Source organism: Rhizopus delemar, genomic scaffold, assembly GCF_000149305.1.
Source record: "Rhizopus delemar RA 99-880 supercont3.15 genomic scaffold, whole genome shotgun sequence".
NCBI lineage: Eukaryota > Fungi > Mucoromycota > Mucoromycetes > Mucorales > Rhizopodaceae > Rhizopus > Rhizopus delemar.
Genome location: NW_027137841.1, coordinates 100,847 through 117,994, shown reverse-complemented (window position 1 = coordinate 117,994; position 17,148 = coordinate 100,847). Strand labels below are relative to the sequence as shown.

The 17,148-nt window shown below is 34.1% G+C and overlaps 7 protein-coding genes across 7 annotated transcripts; 4 read left to right on the top strand and 3 right to left on the bottom strand.

The window, feature by feature from the left end:
• Window positions 1-159: 159 nt before the first annotated feature.
• RO3G_14848 (uncharacterized protein) lies at window positions 160-986 on the bottom strand (the record flags this gene model as incomplete). Its single annotated transcript, XM_067669432.1, has 3 exons — window positions 160-176; window positions 295-605; window positions 664-986. The coding sequence occupies 3 exons, from the start codon at window positions 984-986 to the stop codon at window positions 160-162; spliced, it is 651 nt and encodes a 216-aa protein (XP_067525533.1).
• A 1,422-nt stretch (window positions 987-2,408) lies between these two features.
• RO3G_14847 (uncharacterized protein) lies at window positions 2,409-3,357 on the top strand (the record flags this gene model as incomplete). Its single annotated transcript, XM_067669431.1, has 6 exons — window positions 2,409-2,433; window positions 2,499-2,546; window positions 2,622-2,661; window position 2,720; window positions 2,778-3,158; window positions 3,214-3,357. The coding sequence occupies 6 exons, from the start codon at window positions 2,409-2,411 to the stop codon at window positions 3,355-3,357; spliced, it is 639 nt and encodes a 212-aa protein (XP_067525532.1).
• Window positions 3,358-3,853: 496 nt separating this feature from the next.
• RO3G_14846 (60S ribosomal protein uL11) lies at window positions 3,854-4,444 on the bottom strand (the record flags this gene model as incomplete). The annotated part of the gene is made up of 3 exons (XM_067669430.1): window positions 3,854-3,862; window positions 3,909-4,341; window positions 4,389-4,444. 3 exons carry the CDS (start codon window positions 4,442-4,444, stop codon window positions 3,854-3,856), a joined length of 498 nt encoding a protein of 165 aa, XP_067525531.1.
• A 1,789-nt stretch (window positions 4,445-6,233) lies between these two features.
• On the top strand, window positions 6,234-6,548 carry RO3G_14845 (uncharacterized protein; the record flags this gene model as incomplete). The annotated part of the gene is made up of 2 exons (XM_067669429.1): window positions 6,234-6,306; window positions 6,379-6,548. The coding sequence occupies 2 exons, from the start codon at window positions 6,234-6,236 to the stop codon at window positions 6,546-6,548; spliced, it is 243 nt and encodes an 80-aa protein (XP_067525530.1).
• Window positions 6,549-9,547: 2,999 nt separating this feature from the next.
• RO3G_14844 (uncharacterized protein) lies at window positions 9,548-10,039 on the top strand (the record flags this gene model as incomplete). Its single annotated transcript, XM_067669428.1, has 1 exon — window positions 9,548-10,039. One exon carries the CDS (start codon window positions 9,548-9,550, stop codon window positions 10,037-10,039), a length of 492 nt encoding a protein of 163 aa, XP_067525529.1.
• Window positions 10,040-11,244: 1,205 nt separating this feature from the next.
• Window positions 11,245-13,539, top strand: RO3G_14843 (uncharacterized protein; the record flags this gene model as incomplete). The annotated part of the gene is made up of 8 exons (XM_067669427.1): window positions 11,245-11,392; window positions 11,445-11,555; window positions 11,634-11,737; window positions 11,839-12,057; window positions 12,255-12,338; window positions 12,398-12,526; window positions 12,572-13,135; window positions 13,183-13,539. The coding sequence occupies 8 exons, from the start codon at window positions 11,245-11,247 to the stop codon at window positions 13,537-13,539; spliced, it is 1,716 nt and encodes a 571-aa protein (XP_067525528.1).
• A 381-nt stretch (window positions 13,540-13,920) lies between these two features.
• On the bottom strand, window positions 13,921-14,904 carry RO3G_14842 (uncharacterized protein; the record flags this gene model as incomplete). Its single annotated transcript, XM_067669426.1, has 2 exons — window positions 13,921-14,708; window positions 14,814-14,904. 2 exons carry the CDS (start codon window positions 14,902-14,904, stop codon window positions 13,921-13,923), a joined length of 879 nt encoding a protein of 292 aa, XP_067525527.1.
• Between the last annotated feature and the right edge of the window lie 2,244 nt (window positions 14,905-17,148).

The following is a 17,148-nucleotide window of genomic DNA, read 5'->3' as shown; positions in this document are numbered from 1 at the left end:
CTACTATATTTCAAAATAAATACAGATATACTTGGCTAACTAAATAGCTCCCTCTGGAAGACGAAAAGAAAATGTGGCGTTACTTTTAGACTTTAATGGCGTCTTGATTAATTAGCAACGGGCTTTTACATGATTTCCTAGTATAAGCGGTCAAATCCACTACTTCTTCATTTTCACTATTGTACAAATTTGATACAGTGCGCTCTATGATTTTTTTCATCTGATTCAACTTTTCAATGATTGCTGGTAGTAATAGGATATCATCAGAAATATCTCTGGCAAAATGAAATCTACTGATCTCAATCATTCGGTATTGGCCGTTATATTTAATATCCATTTTGTAGGCCACCGCTTTATGGTCTTCCACCAATAAGCCAACAACTTCTGGTTTCTTAACTTTTTTTACCACCAACTTGTTTAATGCAATATGCATTTCTTTGCTGAGCTTTATCATGTCGTTTTCCAAGGTGTTATTGCTGTGGTTACCTTTTCTTTTTACTTCCATGAAAAATACTTCGTCGTTGATTGCTGATGATAATTCGATAAATAAAACAAAGTCGGGCATCATGATTTGCCCATCTGACGTGACTAGATGGTATGTCAACCTAAAGATGGTGTTAGAAATTGTAACCAACGTAATAAAGCTCATTTTTGATTAGTTACCAGTCATGTTTAATAAAATCAATTTTTGATATTAAGCTGTGCAATAAATATGGTTTGATTTTGTCGATAATCATAACAGCTTCTCCTTGTTTATGGTTGTTGGAGGTGGTATTGTTTAGGAATCTGAACAAACAGTCAGAAACTATATTTGATGCAAGCTTGATGTCTTTATTGTTACTGTTAGTTTTGATTCTGGCGATAGCATCTTCAGCTTCATCTTTAATTATTTTTTGGTTTGCTGCAATGAGTTGAATCTCACGACATGCATTTATGACTTCACCATCAACAAGCGTGTACTCTTCTTCTTCATTAATACTTTTCATTATCAATAACTGTTCCCTGGGTGCCATCTTCGAAATAGCACACCTATCTATAGAGGAAAACAAAAAAATATACGAGAGAGACAAAATGCGGTTGTTTGATAAATATTTACGCATCTGTGCTCCCTCCACCGACACTTGTCTAAACTTACGAAGAACATGGGTCACATTAATCCCATCTACTTTCCAGTGCGAATCTTTATCAATAATGGTCCCAAAGTCGGTATTACCGTAAAAATCGCCCAAGTAAGCATTGATATACTTTCTTTTTTTCTCTTGTAAGATTCTCCCAAGTTCCAATTCCAGAGCTACTAGCATCCTCGACATCTTCAGTACTACGTTTCATGGATGTATGTGATTGTATAGCTGTAGCCAAGTTTGTTGTTGGGTTGGCGTTGTTATGAATAGCAAGTTTAGCTGGTTGTACAATTATAACGCCAGCACCATTATTGACATTATTGAAAGTGTTTGAGCGTGCTTTATCTTTTTTGGGAGTTAGAGTTTTTTTAATTATCTACGGCATAAAATCTATGAGTTTGGCAAACTTAATAAAAAAAAGGAAATACCATATACCTTCCAATCCTTCAATAGTTTTCTGGCTGTGTTAACTACGTTTTCGTCTTCTGTTATCTTGGCATCAGCGAAAAATCTAAATGATCAACGAAAATAGCCGTAATATTTTCAGGATAATAATAGAGAATAAACTTTTTCACATTTCCCTCATAACGCGTCTTGATAAAAACCACAGATAACATGAACGCTAACAACATCATCAACATTAATGATGATTTGAAGTATTGTAGTATCTGGCATATCATACTAGTATATTAAGCAGTAGTTCTTTTTGTTATTAGAGCTTTTCGTGCGATTCCTTTACCAGCGATGGCAAATACATTGCAAAAGTAGTTGACAATTATATTAGTGCTTGCTCCTGTCCGGATACTGCTAAGCTTTGCAAGCATATCTTCTTGACAAGTCGTATTACACGAATTCCTTTCTCTTTGTGCTTTTCCTTGTTTGAGCCACTTTCTGATGACTTGCCAGATGTTGAAGACAGCTGCGATATTGATGAAGCAGAAAACATTCGTCTTGTTGAATATCTTGAAAATATTCAGAAATATCACAACTCGTTTAACAACATCTATCAGCAGGAAATGAGCAAGATCAAGTCTGGTATGCGTATGCATATATTGAGTAAAATGAAAGACGTCATGAAGAGATCTGTTGCCAACATCAGCGATGTTGATGAGAGCTCTGCTTCTCTTCCTCCTAGACAAAGACAACAATTTTTTTTCTGTCTTTTCATTTTTTCCCCTGTGACTAGCATTTATCGTTGGTCATTTAGATTTATTCAATATTTGCTCTTCAGTTTTTTTCCCCTGTTCTTTGAGGTGTAACCAAAATAAAACTTTTTTTTTCTATTCAATGGTTTTATATTATACCAGCAACAGTAAGCACGATCTACATAATGTCTGTACAAATATATGTTGAAAATTATTTCTTTGTATTTCATAGTTGTTGATCCACCTGTCACCATTTATATGGGAAAGGATAAGTATGAAAGTAAGATAGAGACATAGGATAAAAAAAGTGCAATAAATCTAAACTATGTTTTTTTTTTCTTTTCCTTTTTTCAAGACGATGATTTGATTAAATATGGGTTTCCAGAAGACATTTGGTAACTAATCCTTTAAGATCATTCACCAAAAAGTTATTTTGTTAACTTTAATCTCTAGGGTAAAAAAGTTGTATAAAATAAGGAAATAATTAGAAAGAAAAATAAACCAAATATAGTTTCACGTTGACAAACTCTCTAGCGCCCACGTTTATGTTCGTCTACAGCCCGGACAGACATGGCTTGATATTCCACCCGAAGTAGTAGATGATTGTGCTCAGTTAGTGAAAGCAAATAGTATTGAGGGTAACAAAAAGAACAACATCACAGTTATTTATACACCTTGGGACAATCTAAAAAAAACACCTGGTATGGAAACTGGACAGGTTACGTTTCATAATCACAAAAAAGTGAAGCGTGTATATGTTGAAAAGAGAATCAATGAAGTTGTGAACCGATTAAATAAAACTAAAGTTGAACGCTTTCCTGATTTGTTACAAGAGAAAGTTCAAAGAGACAAGATCGATAGAAAGAAGGCTCGCTCAGAAGAATTTGCAATGGTATAAAAAAAAAAAAAAAAAAGGGACCTCTTTAAGCTGACACATTTTTTAATAGAAAGAAGAGGCTCAAAGGTTAGCAGAAGAAAAGAGAAGGGCAGAAAAGGAGATCAATGATTTATTTGATCCATCACTGATGAAAAGCAACTACAGAGAAACTGAAGTAGAAGACATTAATGCAGCAGAAGAAGATTTCATGTAAAACAGTGCAATAACAATAATAATAATAATAAAAACATAAGTATACATTCGTCCTTAATTTTCTCTCTCACATTTCAATGCTAAGTCTTTTGAGATAAAAAAATACATGGGATTCAATTAAGAAGCTGTATTTTGCAGATGTATTCTCTGTAGATTTACTAGCTTATGCCTGTCGAGCCAACATTTGTTGACAGAGAGAAAAGGTTTCGTAGGAATTCAAATTTGCTTGAAAAAGACTGAAAATACCAAGCAAATACCATGAGCATAAAAAAGTAATAGTTGTTTTGATTTCCAACTGTCTTCATCTGCGCATTTTTCGCTGTATGTCATGAAATGACACTGTCGATTGATCTACTAAGCATTGTCCTCCTCCCATCAGAACTCCTTATGTTTCTCTTCACTTTTTGCTTCTTCCATTATTTTCATACACATTGTTTTTGATTTACATCGATGTTTTATTTATAAAATGCTTGTGTATTTTCCCTTTTCCTTCAAATTTATTTTTCCTATTTAAAGTTAGAAAATATTTCTCTGCAGTCTATATAAACTTACGGGGATTTCAACTTCGCCAGCATCAATAGCATCGCAGAGATCCTTGGGGTTTTGACCTTCGACAGTACAGCCAACAGAGAAAGCAGTACCGAGGATTTCCTTGACGGTACCCTTGAGTTCACGAGCCAAAGACTTGAAACGCATGGTACGGGCAATTTCAATAACATCGTCAAGAGAGATGTTACCAGAGTGCTTGATGTTCTTTTCCTTCTTACGGTCACGGAGAGGTTCCTTGAGGGCCTTGATGACCAAAGAGGAAGCAGAGGGAACAACGGAAACTTGAGCTTGACGGTTTTGAATGGTCAATTGGACAGTGACACGAAGACCCTTCCAGTCCTTGGTACCCTTGGCAATATCTTCACCGACCTTCTTGGGGGACAAACCAAGGGGACCGATCTTGGGGGCGAGAGCACTAGAGGCACCAACTTCACCACTAAAACAGTATGAGTTTTCGTATTTCGTTTGCTTTTTTATTATTACCCAGTAGCACGAAGATAGATAATCTTTACTTCACTGGGATCGAACTTGGGAGGCATCCTGTTATATATTTCATTAATTTTCCTATTCTTTCAAATGGATGGATGTTGATGCCCTTTACCTGTAATATGTTGAGAAAGGGAGATTATTGGAAACGCCCGCCTTTCCCTTATCATCAAACTTTGCGTGTAGGTGAAGACTTGATGGCGAACAGTTTGCACCCTCTTCTTCTTTTTCTATAAAAATTTCCGGCCCGGAAACTTACATTTGGGCCAATCAAATAGGTTTATTAAGTTCATCTATTTGAAATGCTTCAATAAAGGCAATAGATTTTATATTTAAAAGGTTACTTGCAAATAGGTTTTTATTAAACAATTCTTACCATTAATAATAAATTACTTTATAGCTTTTAGCTTTCTTCTTACAAAACTTTGATACTATTCGTAGCAAGCAGATATTACATATCCTCAGAATTCAAAGAGGAAGCTTGACTGCAAGCAAAGATGTGATCCTATTAAAATTCATGACTTCACACTTTTCTCGACATTGATCCTTTTGTAGCAAGGCTGAGATGTTCTACATATTGAGTCAAAGTAGCTATATCTACTGAATTCACAAACTGCGTCGTATTAACTTTGATATTTTTACAAAAAAAATATTCGCAAATATATACTTTTACTGACAACAATTTATAAAATGTTGTCCTCTTCATCTATCAACATTTCTAAACACCATTTTATTCAAAAAATCGATTCTAAATATGCTATTGAACCTTTGTCCAAATTTTAGATGAAATTTAATTTGACGCTTGATATTCTAAGGTTACCAATTGGATCAAATGTCAGACCCATATTAATAAGAGACATGTTACTGCTGTTTTCCATATGTCCAAATAGATATTGGAAGCTTGTTTTTTGCCAAAGGAGACGCGTTACTTCATATCTGAGCACCGTAAAACAAGAATGGTGAAAAAGAAGCAACTACTAAAAAAAAGGAAAGCAACAAAGAAGCCTTCCATTAAATCTTTTTTAAGTTGTTAAAAAATTGTGATTACTGCAATATACGGTTGTTTAAAGAGATTCATAAAATAGTAGAAGACAGTCTATATGCTCTCGGAAAGTTACATATTGCCGATCATCCTTTTCAGTCATTGTTTTTCGATGTTGACAATTCCGCTTCATATATCGAGAACAATGTGTTTACTGTAGAAGAAATACAAGAAATCGAAGCATTTAAGCCCCCTCAAGTTTGAAAGTTCACCTAGCGAAATAAGGAAATATTTCAACAAATTTAATTGTCAGTCGACGAATGCTTTGAGATCAGCCCTAAACGAAAAACGAAGTTGGGAAGAAAACTATCAAAGAGATTAGCACTTTGACTTAGACTGAATCAAACATTCTGTCTACACTTTATTGAGAGAATATGAAAGCAGCAGTCTAAAGAAGGATCGCCTTGAGGATTGGTACAATGCCCATATTTAGTCAATCATTGATTCTGCTTTTGATGATTTGGAAGGGCTGGAGATTGATAGGTAAGCTCTATTATATATATACATATATATGCGTGTATATTTGTTCTTTTGAATTAACAAAAGTCAATTTCTTTCGGGAGGAAGAGGTTTCATTGGCTAGCTCAATCAGAAAAAGTTTGCAAAAGAACGATTTAAGATGTAAACAGTCAGGTTCGAAAGACCATGGATCATCGCTTTGACTTCCTTATCCGAGAAAGTAACCCAAAGAACACGTATAGCCTGGGGTATGGAACAGCAAAGGTTGCAAAAGACCTTGAACTTAATGGAAACAAGTTTCTTAAAGAAGGAGGGGGAAAACTTCCCAAAGGTTGAAAGATATGCTTGATATATTGATCGAAGAAAAACAAGGTGATTGCGGCGATTTAAGCACTGTGGACATGCTTCACTCAGGTAAAGTTAAAGATAATTTTATATAATGTCTAATGATAAACTGACGTACATTATATGATTGCTAATTAATAGCTCTTCACTTGAGTGTAATCGTAGCTGATAGACCAAAGGAATACATTGCAAGAATTACCAGTTACAACAAACTCAAGCTTTCTATGGAGATTACTGGTTTTGGAGAGCAAGTTTTACCTGTACTAGTCCACATTTATAAGCTTAAAACTCATGTAAAAAAAGCTATATAGTTTAGTAAAAGAGATGAGCGAAAACAAAGCTAATGAATCCGACTGATTGGATAACTGCATCAAGAAAATATCAGGAACCATAATCCCAGTCACCTCTACTTCAACAGAAACCTCGTTACATAAATAGATAGCTTGTCATGATTTCTCTTATTTCAATAAATAACTGCGAGAACATAAATGCTTTACCAACATCCTAAATATTTATCATTAGCTGAAATGTAATTGTATATTAATGGTAAGCGCAGGCATAAACGCACCTATAAACACACCTGTTGTAACTTTTCCACAGTAGTGAAAACCAAACAAATTAGAAGCTATAGAGCTTTTTAGATAGAAGAAAGAAAGATGCCCTTTATTAAATGTATTCTTGTGTATATGTATATATTCTATTTTAGGGGGTTTGATCATAATTTCTTTGTCTTGGGACTTCTTTTGATTTGGGTTTTGGGTTAGGATCGATGCTTTAAAGGTTCGCTTGCGCATTCTATATTTGGAAGATCCATCATATTGTATTTCCATTGGGTCATCTCTATATTTAGTTTCTGTTTCTTTGTTCACAGAACTGATACTGACACTATAAGCGCAGTCATAAACGCAAGCATACGTCCGTACAGTTGGATTTTTTTGGGAGTGATAGATCCACCCCTATAGTTTTTCATTATAATTGTTTTTGCTGTCTCCCCAACAGGGTTGGCTATGATTCCGTTCTTTGTTAAGACATTTCTGAACTTCTCTTTTAATTACAAAGACTATATTTATTGATTAAGGTATTTGAAACGTTTATCTTAAGAACAACTCACTTAGCTATGTTAAAGGTATAGTATGATTTTATAGAAAAAAGAAAGACATCAAAACCAAGATACTAAAGTCCCTAAGACTAATTGCTGCACAATCAAAGAAACAAGAAAATTCGAGCTTTTAAATCAAAGATAATTTTCATCTGCTTACACTAAGTCCCAATGACTAAGAAGTTTGAGTAAGTTTGATTTCTCTACAGGAAAAACATTTGACTAACCTTTCGTAATTTATGAAAACACGCAAGACTTATCTTTTTTTTTTTTTTGACTTGTAGGAAGATTATCGATATTCTGCGTCGCCAAGTAGATATGCCCTAACTGGCGTATCTTCTTATAATAAAAGCTTACTTTGATGTTTCATGAGATCGTACTGTTCTTAAGTCATGCCTTAAAAGATACTGAAACTTTGACAACAAGGATTATTGAGGGCTGTGAAGCTGTTTCCTTGTAGCATCTTCAGAACTTCATTTGACATTCCATTAAAAGATTTAAAGAATGCAAAAACAAATAGCCAATCTAATAAAGCCATCTGTCTTTACTACTTTGAAGAAGTGCAATACAGTTTTGACCCTGACCAATTTATTTTAACAAGATAACCAAACAGGCTTCAAAAATTTGACCAATTAGATTCAAATGCCTGATCAATTTTTTCGGTAGACCAATTGATAGTGGAAAAACTATATGAACCCAGAAACCCCTCACTAGTAACATTCACTTGTTTCCTTCTTTCTTCCTCTCATATCTTTTTTACCCTTGATCCCAAGGGAGCTTTTAGTTTCCACTCATTGTTTATTGATCTGACCAGGGCGAAAACGATGTAATATTAGACCTCATGCCCTCAAATTGGTTATTAATTTTTTATAAATAAAAATTAAAATTTAAACGTATGAATCCAGAAACGGGAAGATCCGGAAAATTATTTATAAATCAGATAGTAAAAAAGACAGAAAAACAATAAAATGATAAGAAAAGGGCATTGTAAAGAAATATTGTATATATTTTTTATAATTGAGCTGTCTAAGCTACATTCATGTAATTAAAACTGTATTTTTTTATTTTTATTATTTTCCAACTTGTACAAGAGTGTATGAAATACAAAAAGGAAGGGAAATTGAATAGAGCTGTATCAGTTGAACGGGAAATTTGGAAAATTGTAACCCGATTAAGTGCTTGATAGCGGTTAATAAGACAACGGAATCCCTATATAAAAAGCAAAGCTTTTTCGTTGGTTTTTTTTTTCCTTATTATTTTATTGCTATCTTTTTTATTATGTCACCCACTCATTCCACAACCTTATTACACCCACTTGATACAAACGATGCTAATTGTAGCAGAAGAACAAGTATAAGTTCTATTAATGATGAAGATTGGCGTCAATTACTTTCTCAATTCGATTCACAACCTGATATTATGGTTCTTATTCAATTATGTAAAGAAGAAGAAGATAAACGTCGCTATGAAGAAAACAAAATGAAATTAAAAGAATACCAAGTGTATTGTGAACTACAAAAGAATCATCCATTATAAACCTTACACACTCAAGCGCATATAAGTCATTCATTCTCTTCTGTAAAAAATATATTGTTATACCACATTTGTTTGCATAAATTTTCATTGTTAAAATAAAGTTTATTTTACTAAACTGCATAATTTCACTGTTGTCATGGATGCAAAAAAGAAGAAAACGAGTTTTCATTCACAGTCTCGCGTCTTTTTTTCTCTTTTTATAATTTGTTATTCAAATGTACTTGACAAGCGAGTTAGTTCAAGCTTTCAAAGTTCAATTACAACAATCTATTCTTGTATGTTCAGAGAGGGGTTTATTTTATGCTTCAAAATGGTAATAAAAAAGTCTTTTTTTAATCTTAAACTCATTTACCCATTAGGGCAGCTGAAATACTAGATGGGATTCAAACGGATCTTTTAGATGCCAAAGTACCATTTACACAAAATGAGACACATATACCCACCCTATCAGCATACCATACAGAATATGAGTCTTCACTGGCACCACTTTCCGAGTATGATTACAATCGATATCAATATGCAAAAACACTGTTTTATATGAGACATTTTAATGCTGTCATAGATGTCTTGGGTCAATCAAAGCATCCAAAACTATATTTCTTGAGACTCTACTCTAAATATTTAGTAATAGAATAGCTACTGTAAAAGGATGAATTGCTCATTACAAAAATATAGATGGGCGAACGAAGAAAAGAAGAATTTATGCAAGATGTGCTTGGCTCAACAGAATCTTGCGAAAATCCAGAACTCGATTCAATCTATCAAGAATTGCAAGAAAATTACCACAATCTCGATGCTTTTGGACTCTATTTGTTGGGCATTGTACTCAAAAGACGACGAGAGACTTTCAAAGCAGCAGCGGTCTTGTTGGAATCTGTTCGAAAATATCAATACAACTGGTCTGCCTGGATGGAATTAGCGAGCTTGGTTCAAAACAAGAAGATGTTTCTTGATTTAAGGACATTGTTGAATCGAGAGTTTGAGTCGAGTCTCGTGAAGGAGTTCTTTTTGGCTAAGGTGTGTATTGATTTACAGGGACAAGGAACGATCTTTAGAGATATTATGGATTCATTGGATGATTATTTCCCAAAAAGTGCCTATATTTTGTCTCAGTGGGCTACTTTCTATTATGATGCCATGGGTAAAGATGAACGTGTTTTGAGATGATGGTAATAACACGTTGTTTTGTGTATAGAATACAATGAATCACTTGTTCTTTTTGAAGAATTACGCAAAACGCATCCTTCTCGACTAGATGACATGGATGTCTTTTCCAACTTACTTTATTTACAAAACCTAAAAGATAAGTTATGCGTACTTGCCTTAGAATGTGAAAAAGTTGATAAATATCGACCCGAGACATGCTGTGTACGAGGTAAATTGATAATTTGCATTTCTGTTTTATTATGCTAATCAATGAAGTAGGAAATTATTGTGGATTAAAGCATGAAACGGTTGAATCAATCGAATATTTTAAAAGAGCCATTCGATTAAACAAAAGCTATCATCTTGCTTGGACTTTATTGGGACATAGTTATATTGAATCACAAGATAGTAGTACGGCCATAGAATGCTATCGACGCGCTGTTGGTAAATAATGCTATGTGTTCTTATAATAGAGGATAACTCATACATTATAGAGGTCAATAATAGAGATTATAGGTCTTGGTATGGGTTAGGTCAAGCATATGAAGTGATGAAATACACTTCAGATGCTATTTATTATTATCAAAAGGCAACTGATCTTAGACCACAAGATGGTAGAATGTGGAAAGCATTAGCTAGTTGCTATAGTACACTTAAGCAAGACAAAGAAGCAGAAAATTACAATAGAAGAGCAGAGGCGTGTGATAGAAGAAGTAATAAATCAGAAATGATACAAATTGCTAGGATATTTGAAAGAAGAGGGAAGATGGGTGTAGCTATTGATTTCTATCAAGAAGTGTGGCAAAGAGCAGTAGCCTCTGTAAATATCTTATGATATATATACGTATGTGTAGTTGGGACCAAAGGACTCACTTTCTGTTACAATAGAATTCAATTGATGAACAAATTGCAGATATTTGTCTTTTATTAGCAAGGTACGCATTATCCATTGGTAGATTATCTGACGCTGAGCAATATGCAATACCCGCACTTAATATGAACCATCCTGTAAGTTAGCTATAAAGCATATGAATAATGGCTTATCTATGTATAGTATCATGAAGATGCAAGGACAATTATAGATGAAGTTAGGGTTCGTATGAATTCATAATAATTAAGTGTTACTACTACAAATAAATAAACATGCCCTTTTTATAATCTGAAGTTGAATTAAATTAGATTTTTTTTCTATTTTCATTGTGTGTGTATTTCTTTCCATTTATAACATGTCAGCAAACCGGTCAACGGGTTCAACTACCTATTCAGTGACTTCAGCTACCAGTAGACATACTGCTTCTTCAATGCAGCAAGAAACATCAGCAAAGATTTATTTTGTTGAATTACAAAATTATCTCTCTTTTGTTTTAGCCAAAGGTACACCAACTCATAATATTATTACTCTATTATTGACAACAAAAATATACAGAGGCTTCAGAAGGTGTGCCTACAGCAAGAACAGCCGCTAGACAAAAGTTGTCAAGGCTAAATAATCTTCAGTTTCATGAATTGGCAACAGATGTTTATGATGAGCTTATGCGTAGAAACAATGATAGTCATAGTACATATTAAGCTCATTGGTATAAAAAGCATATCGTATTGATAGCAATCTATATAGGATCGTTTTTACCCGTGAGAGAGGATTTTCATCCAAGAAGAAATCAAGCCAGACAAAAATTAGCTACATTACCAAGTTCAAGGTTTAGAGATCTTTCAAGCGATGTATATCATGAATTAAGGCGTAGATATCCTCACATCTTATTAGCAGAACAAGTGATTATAACAACATTAATATATTATTGATTTGCTAACATTAAAAGTAGCTGCCGCCTCTGCCGCAATCATCATCACCTTCAGTTGAAGCACAACCAAGTCAATCTACTAATATTATACCTGTGAAAGGAATGATGAGTGTTGAATCTGTTAATTATTATGAAGACAATAACAATAGTAGCAATACCAATCAACCAATGACAGATAATTTAGATAGTTTAATGGCTGATTTAGGGAATATGGTGAAACCTTCCAGATCAGAAATGAATGTAATAGCTTTGTGATATTATATAACAGCATGACTGACTCATATTATCATGATAGCAGCATAATAGTAGTAATAGTGAAATAGATAATATTAGATATGAATATGAATTAAAGATGGCATCTATGACAAAAAAAATTAAAATGCTAGAGGTAAAGTATAATTTGATATAGTATATAGTACTAACAAGTTTGTTTATAGGAAGGTGGAAATAATAATGAATACAATAGACAACTAGAAGATAAATACAATAAACTGTTAAATGAGCACAAAGAACAACAGATGGTAAAGACTATAATTAAATAGCAATGATACACACATACACCTAACAATAAAGAGAATAGGCAGTACAAGAAGTTAAAAATGAAATTAGGATTTTAATTGATGAATTGAAAAGCTTGTCAGAAAAGAATGAAAGTTTGAGAGCACAAAAGGAACAGGCAGATATCACCATTCAGTCGTTAACAGAAGAAGTGAGTGATTATTATTTAATGGCTTATGCTAATAGGACTATTTAGGCAAAGTCATGGAAAACAAAATACGAAAGCATCAACATGGAATTGAGAAATTACAAAGTAAAATCAATGCAATTTGATCCATCAAAGGAGCTCTTTTTAAAACCAACACCGAAAGGAGCAATTGGCCACCCCTACATTATTGAATATCAAACAGCGATTGATGAATTGATGCAGGTCTCAAGATCAACAAAACCATCCGATGTATTAGTCACTATGCGTTCGATCGTTATGGCTTGTAAGTCTATCACCACAGAAGTAGAGGAGTATGAGGTCAAGACAGGATTATCTGAAATGGATCAATCGAGTCTATACGAAATCAAAAAGAAGTTTTCGACTTCTCTATCTAGCTTGCTGTCAGCAGCAACTAGCTTTGCTAATGGGATGGGTATTACGCCTGTTAGTTTAGTGGATGCTGCAGCAATTACTTTGACAACGACTATTGTAGATCTTGTTAAACTGTTGGGAATGAGATCAGTAACAAGTGATTTGAATAATAATAATAATAATAATAGCAACAACAACCATCATAATTCAAACGATACATTAAGTCCACAGCAACTCTCTGTAAGTATATTCTGTAACAATCATCATTTTACTCATCATAAAAATAGCAATTTTTGAAGAAGGAAACAGATCATATTGTTGCATCAGTACAAAATTTACTCAGCGCATTAAGAACAAACGACAAAGACTTGTTTAATATCATTACTTCCATCATTAATATTGTATCCAACATTGTGACTGTATCTAAACAGACATTTGCAACAGATAAAGGCAATCGATACGGATCACAAGGAACCATCATCCTCAATGATCTTGCTCACTGCAATAATAAGATTATCAAACTGCGTGATGATTCATTCTCAAATATCGAATTTGCTAATGCAACAGCCAAAAGAAATTTAGCACAAGAATCTTATGAAATTGCAAAATATACAAAAGAGCTTATCAACATGCTGGATATGTGATATGTAAATAAACCTGAGTTTTATTAAAAATATTTTGTGTCTAATCCAAATGTAAAATCCATGATTAATATTCTTTGATCTTGACTTGTACTAATAATTTTAGTTGCGTCAAATTGGACATCAAATATCCAACTTTTATGTCCACTCTGAAAGTTTAGTAAACAAGCCCCTGTTCTATTTTAGGTTAAGACCATGTCTTGTTGAGTGTTTGCTTGTACTTACTTCATGTCCCAGACACGTATATTTTGATCATAACTTGCACTTATAATACGTTCTTCGTTGAAGCATAGGGCTCGTACAAGACCTGTGTGCCCTTCTAAAGTCAACAGACATTTCCCTGACTGTACAAAAATAAGTCATTAGGTGTTCATCTTGCGGTATTTAACAAGTTACCTCGGCATCCCACACCTTGATTGTTCTATCATTTGATCCACTCACAATTCGTTTTCCATCATACTTTACACATGCCAATCCTCGTGTATGTCCAACGTATTTCCTTAAGCATTCTCCTGTCGCAATGTCCCACATCTTGATCAACCCCACACCTGAGGCCGAGACCAGCTTACGCCCTACAAGTTCAATCGCATTCACTGGACCGCGGTGAGCTACTATTGTTCGTATCAATTCAAATGTATGTCTGTCCCATACACGAATCGTACTATCCTTTGAGCAACTAATGATATAGTTGCTATCTAGACAAATATCGAGGACACTTGACATATGGCCCGTGAGTCGGCTGATAGGCTGACGCGTTCGCATGCTCCAGACAATGAGGGTTGTATCAGAAGAACCCGTCACAAGTAATTCGTCATCATACCTCAAACAAAGCACGCTCGCGTCATGTCCATACAACGTGTGGATGCATTGGTAAGTGCATAAATCCCAAATCTTGACGGTTCGATCTCGGCTTCCTGTGAACAAGAGGCGTTTATCGAATTGAAGGCAGTAGACACTATCGAGATGGCCCAAGAGATAATGAGTCATGACTTGTCCTCGATCCCATCGTGTGTTCAAGATGGCATGATGTTTGGTAAATTCATACCAGTTGCTGTATTGGTTGTTTATTAATTTAAAGTGCTGGTAAAATTGTGTTTTCCAAGCTTGATCTGAACGAGCGATTTGATACCAGGTTTTTGAAACAGTGAACAATTCACAAAGAGTGTTTATGTCTAAATAAGATATGATTTGACATGTAATTTCATATGGAAACAAGCGGATGAAATCTATTTGGCATATTAGCTTTCCATTCTTTTTCTCTCGTTTTTTTTATGTACCTTTCTTGTAAGGTACCCTTGTTCTGATGGAATGAGTAGATCGAACAGGTCTTAACCCTCTGTTATTATATTTGTGTCTAATGCTGTTCATTGTTAAACTTAATTGCCTCGCTTTTCGATATTGAACTCGCATTTTACAATAATTAGTGGTTGAATAATGAGGCAGAGAAGAAGGGATTGTCATGGCTGATGTCATATTTTTATAAATGGGATCAAAAGAAAGAAAAATGAATAAATGCAAAAAAAAAGGGCATGCTTTGTCTTTATATCTTGTTTAGCGGAGTTCTCAAAAGGGAAAAGATGAAAAAAACAACTTTTTGCTTTTCTAGTTCCCCCTTTAATATCTTTCATCACCTTTTCTCTTCCTTTGGTTATTTTCTAAAGGCTTTTTCTCTTTCTTTCTTTTTTTTCTTTCTCTTTATAATATGACTTTATGGTTGTGGATCATTACACAAATAACAATAAAGGTATTTGAAATTAGAACTATTTTTTATGCACCTTTCAAAGCGCCCAACTACTTCCCCTCTTCCTTTTTATCTCCTTTTTTTCTTGATTGAAAATTAAAGTGAATATTATCAATTAGTTTGTACAAGATAGTTTGAGGCTATATACTTTGAAAATAAGGAAAAAATGTATCTTATAGAATGTTCAGATCAATTTTATGTGCTTTCTAAAAAAAATTGTTGAGAATAATAATCATCATCATTCTGAAGCCGTGAAAATTGATGGTTCAACAGTGTTACTAAATAGAGTATCATGTTATTGTAACACTTGTTCTTTTTTTTTTTTTTTTTTTTTTTTTGTTGGGTGTTACGTTTCAATAATGATATCAGCTGCAGCAAAAAATGAACAAAAAATCCAGGAACCAAAAAATAAAAACTCCAAGTTTTTTTTTTTTACTCTTTTATGCATAAATTTGATTTTTTATTATAGCTTTAGACTAGCTCTCACTTTCTCTTGATTAAGAAGTTAAATTAAATTTTGGCGCAAAAATGAAATATAGACACATTTATCTCCCCCTTTTTATATTTATAATCTGACAGAAACTACTATTTGTAGTAAATACTGAAAATCGATTTTGATTGTACAACAAAAACAATGTACAGTGCTAATGGCGCTTTCCCGACAAGTATCTAACAAGTCAGTCAACGCAGTCACACAGCTACCGTCAGCATCAGAGCCTTTTCTACTGAATTAAATACTATGCCCTGATCTCAAGTGGTAGCCAGGAAGGAAACATCGCTCATGCATACAATTTTGAAAAGTATTACCCAGACAGTAAACACAAGCAGAGTTAGACGTTCTCCAGATAGTGTTCTTTTGGATATGGCCTGTGCAGCTCATGGTTGTTAACAATATCCTTCATAAATCACAGTTGCAACTACCAAGGAGGACAACCATAAGTTCGCTAGAATCAAATTAATCCCTTGGATTCCACCGTCAATCACATTCTCAAAGACAATATTATATTTAAAATGATAAAATTCAGTTTTTGCTTTGTAATTTATATCCCACGTATTATGAATTAATTTTTTGCAAGTACTCATGTAAAATCCTCTCTTTTATCTTATATTGTTGAAAAAGCTCGTAAGCACTTGAAATACAATCAGATTATCTGTCAATTGCCCCTCGTAGTCTCTATGGAGTCGCTATTGCTCTTTAGTTTCCTTTTCTTACCATCCTCACCTGCTGAGAACTATACTGTCCAAATCCAGTCATTCATAACACGTTTGCACTTTTCAGGCGCAGGTAATTTATGCTCGAGCATCAGGTAAGGTCAAAAGAGATCCTTTTTTTTTTTTTTTTTTTTTTGATTCTGTGCCAGGTGTTCTCATTTTTGTATCTTGTATTGACCCACACCAGATCATTATCTTTGGCGACTTCAATTATTCTTATCATCCACCTCATTTATACACTCAAACATTCCTTAGACGAGTATCCTGCTTAGAAGAATCTTTATTACGTGACACACAGTGGGAACAATAATAACATACCAGCTTTTAGACCTAATGATAAGATGTACTCTACAATTGAATACATCTTCACCGGTAACCAGATGCGTCCAATGGTCAGGTCTACTGACATACATTAGCTATACTCTTCACGATCTGCTTATCAAATGCTCTCTCTTTTGGTTAATCTTGGCCGAGCACCTACTGGATGTCGGCTTTGGTGTGACGACCCTATTCTGGGTCAATAGAAAGAGTGCTGAGTTCAACTAAAGTAGCGACTTGTGTATCCAGCATAACATCTTTCTGATCCTAGAACAAAATCTGCCAATTGTCCTGGGCCAATTTATTATGATCGAAAAATGGAACAGACCATAGGCTGCTTA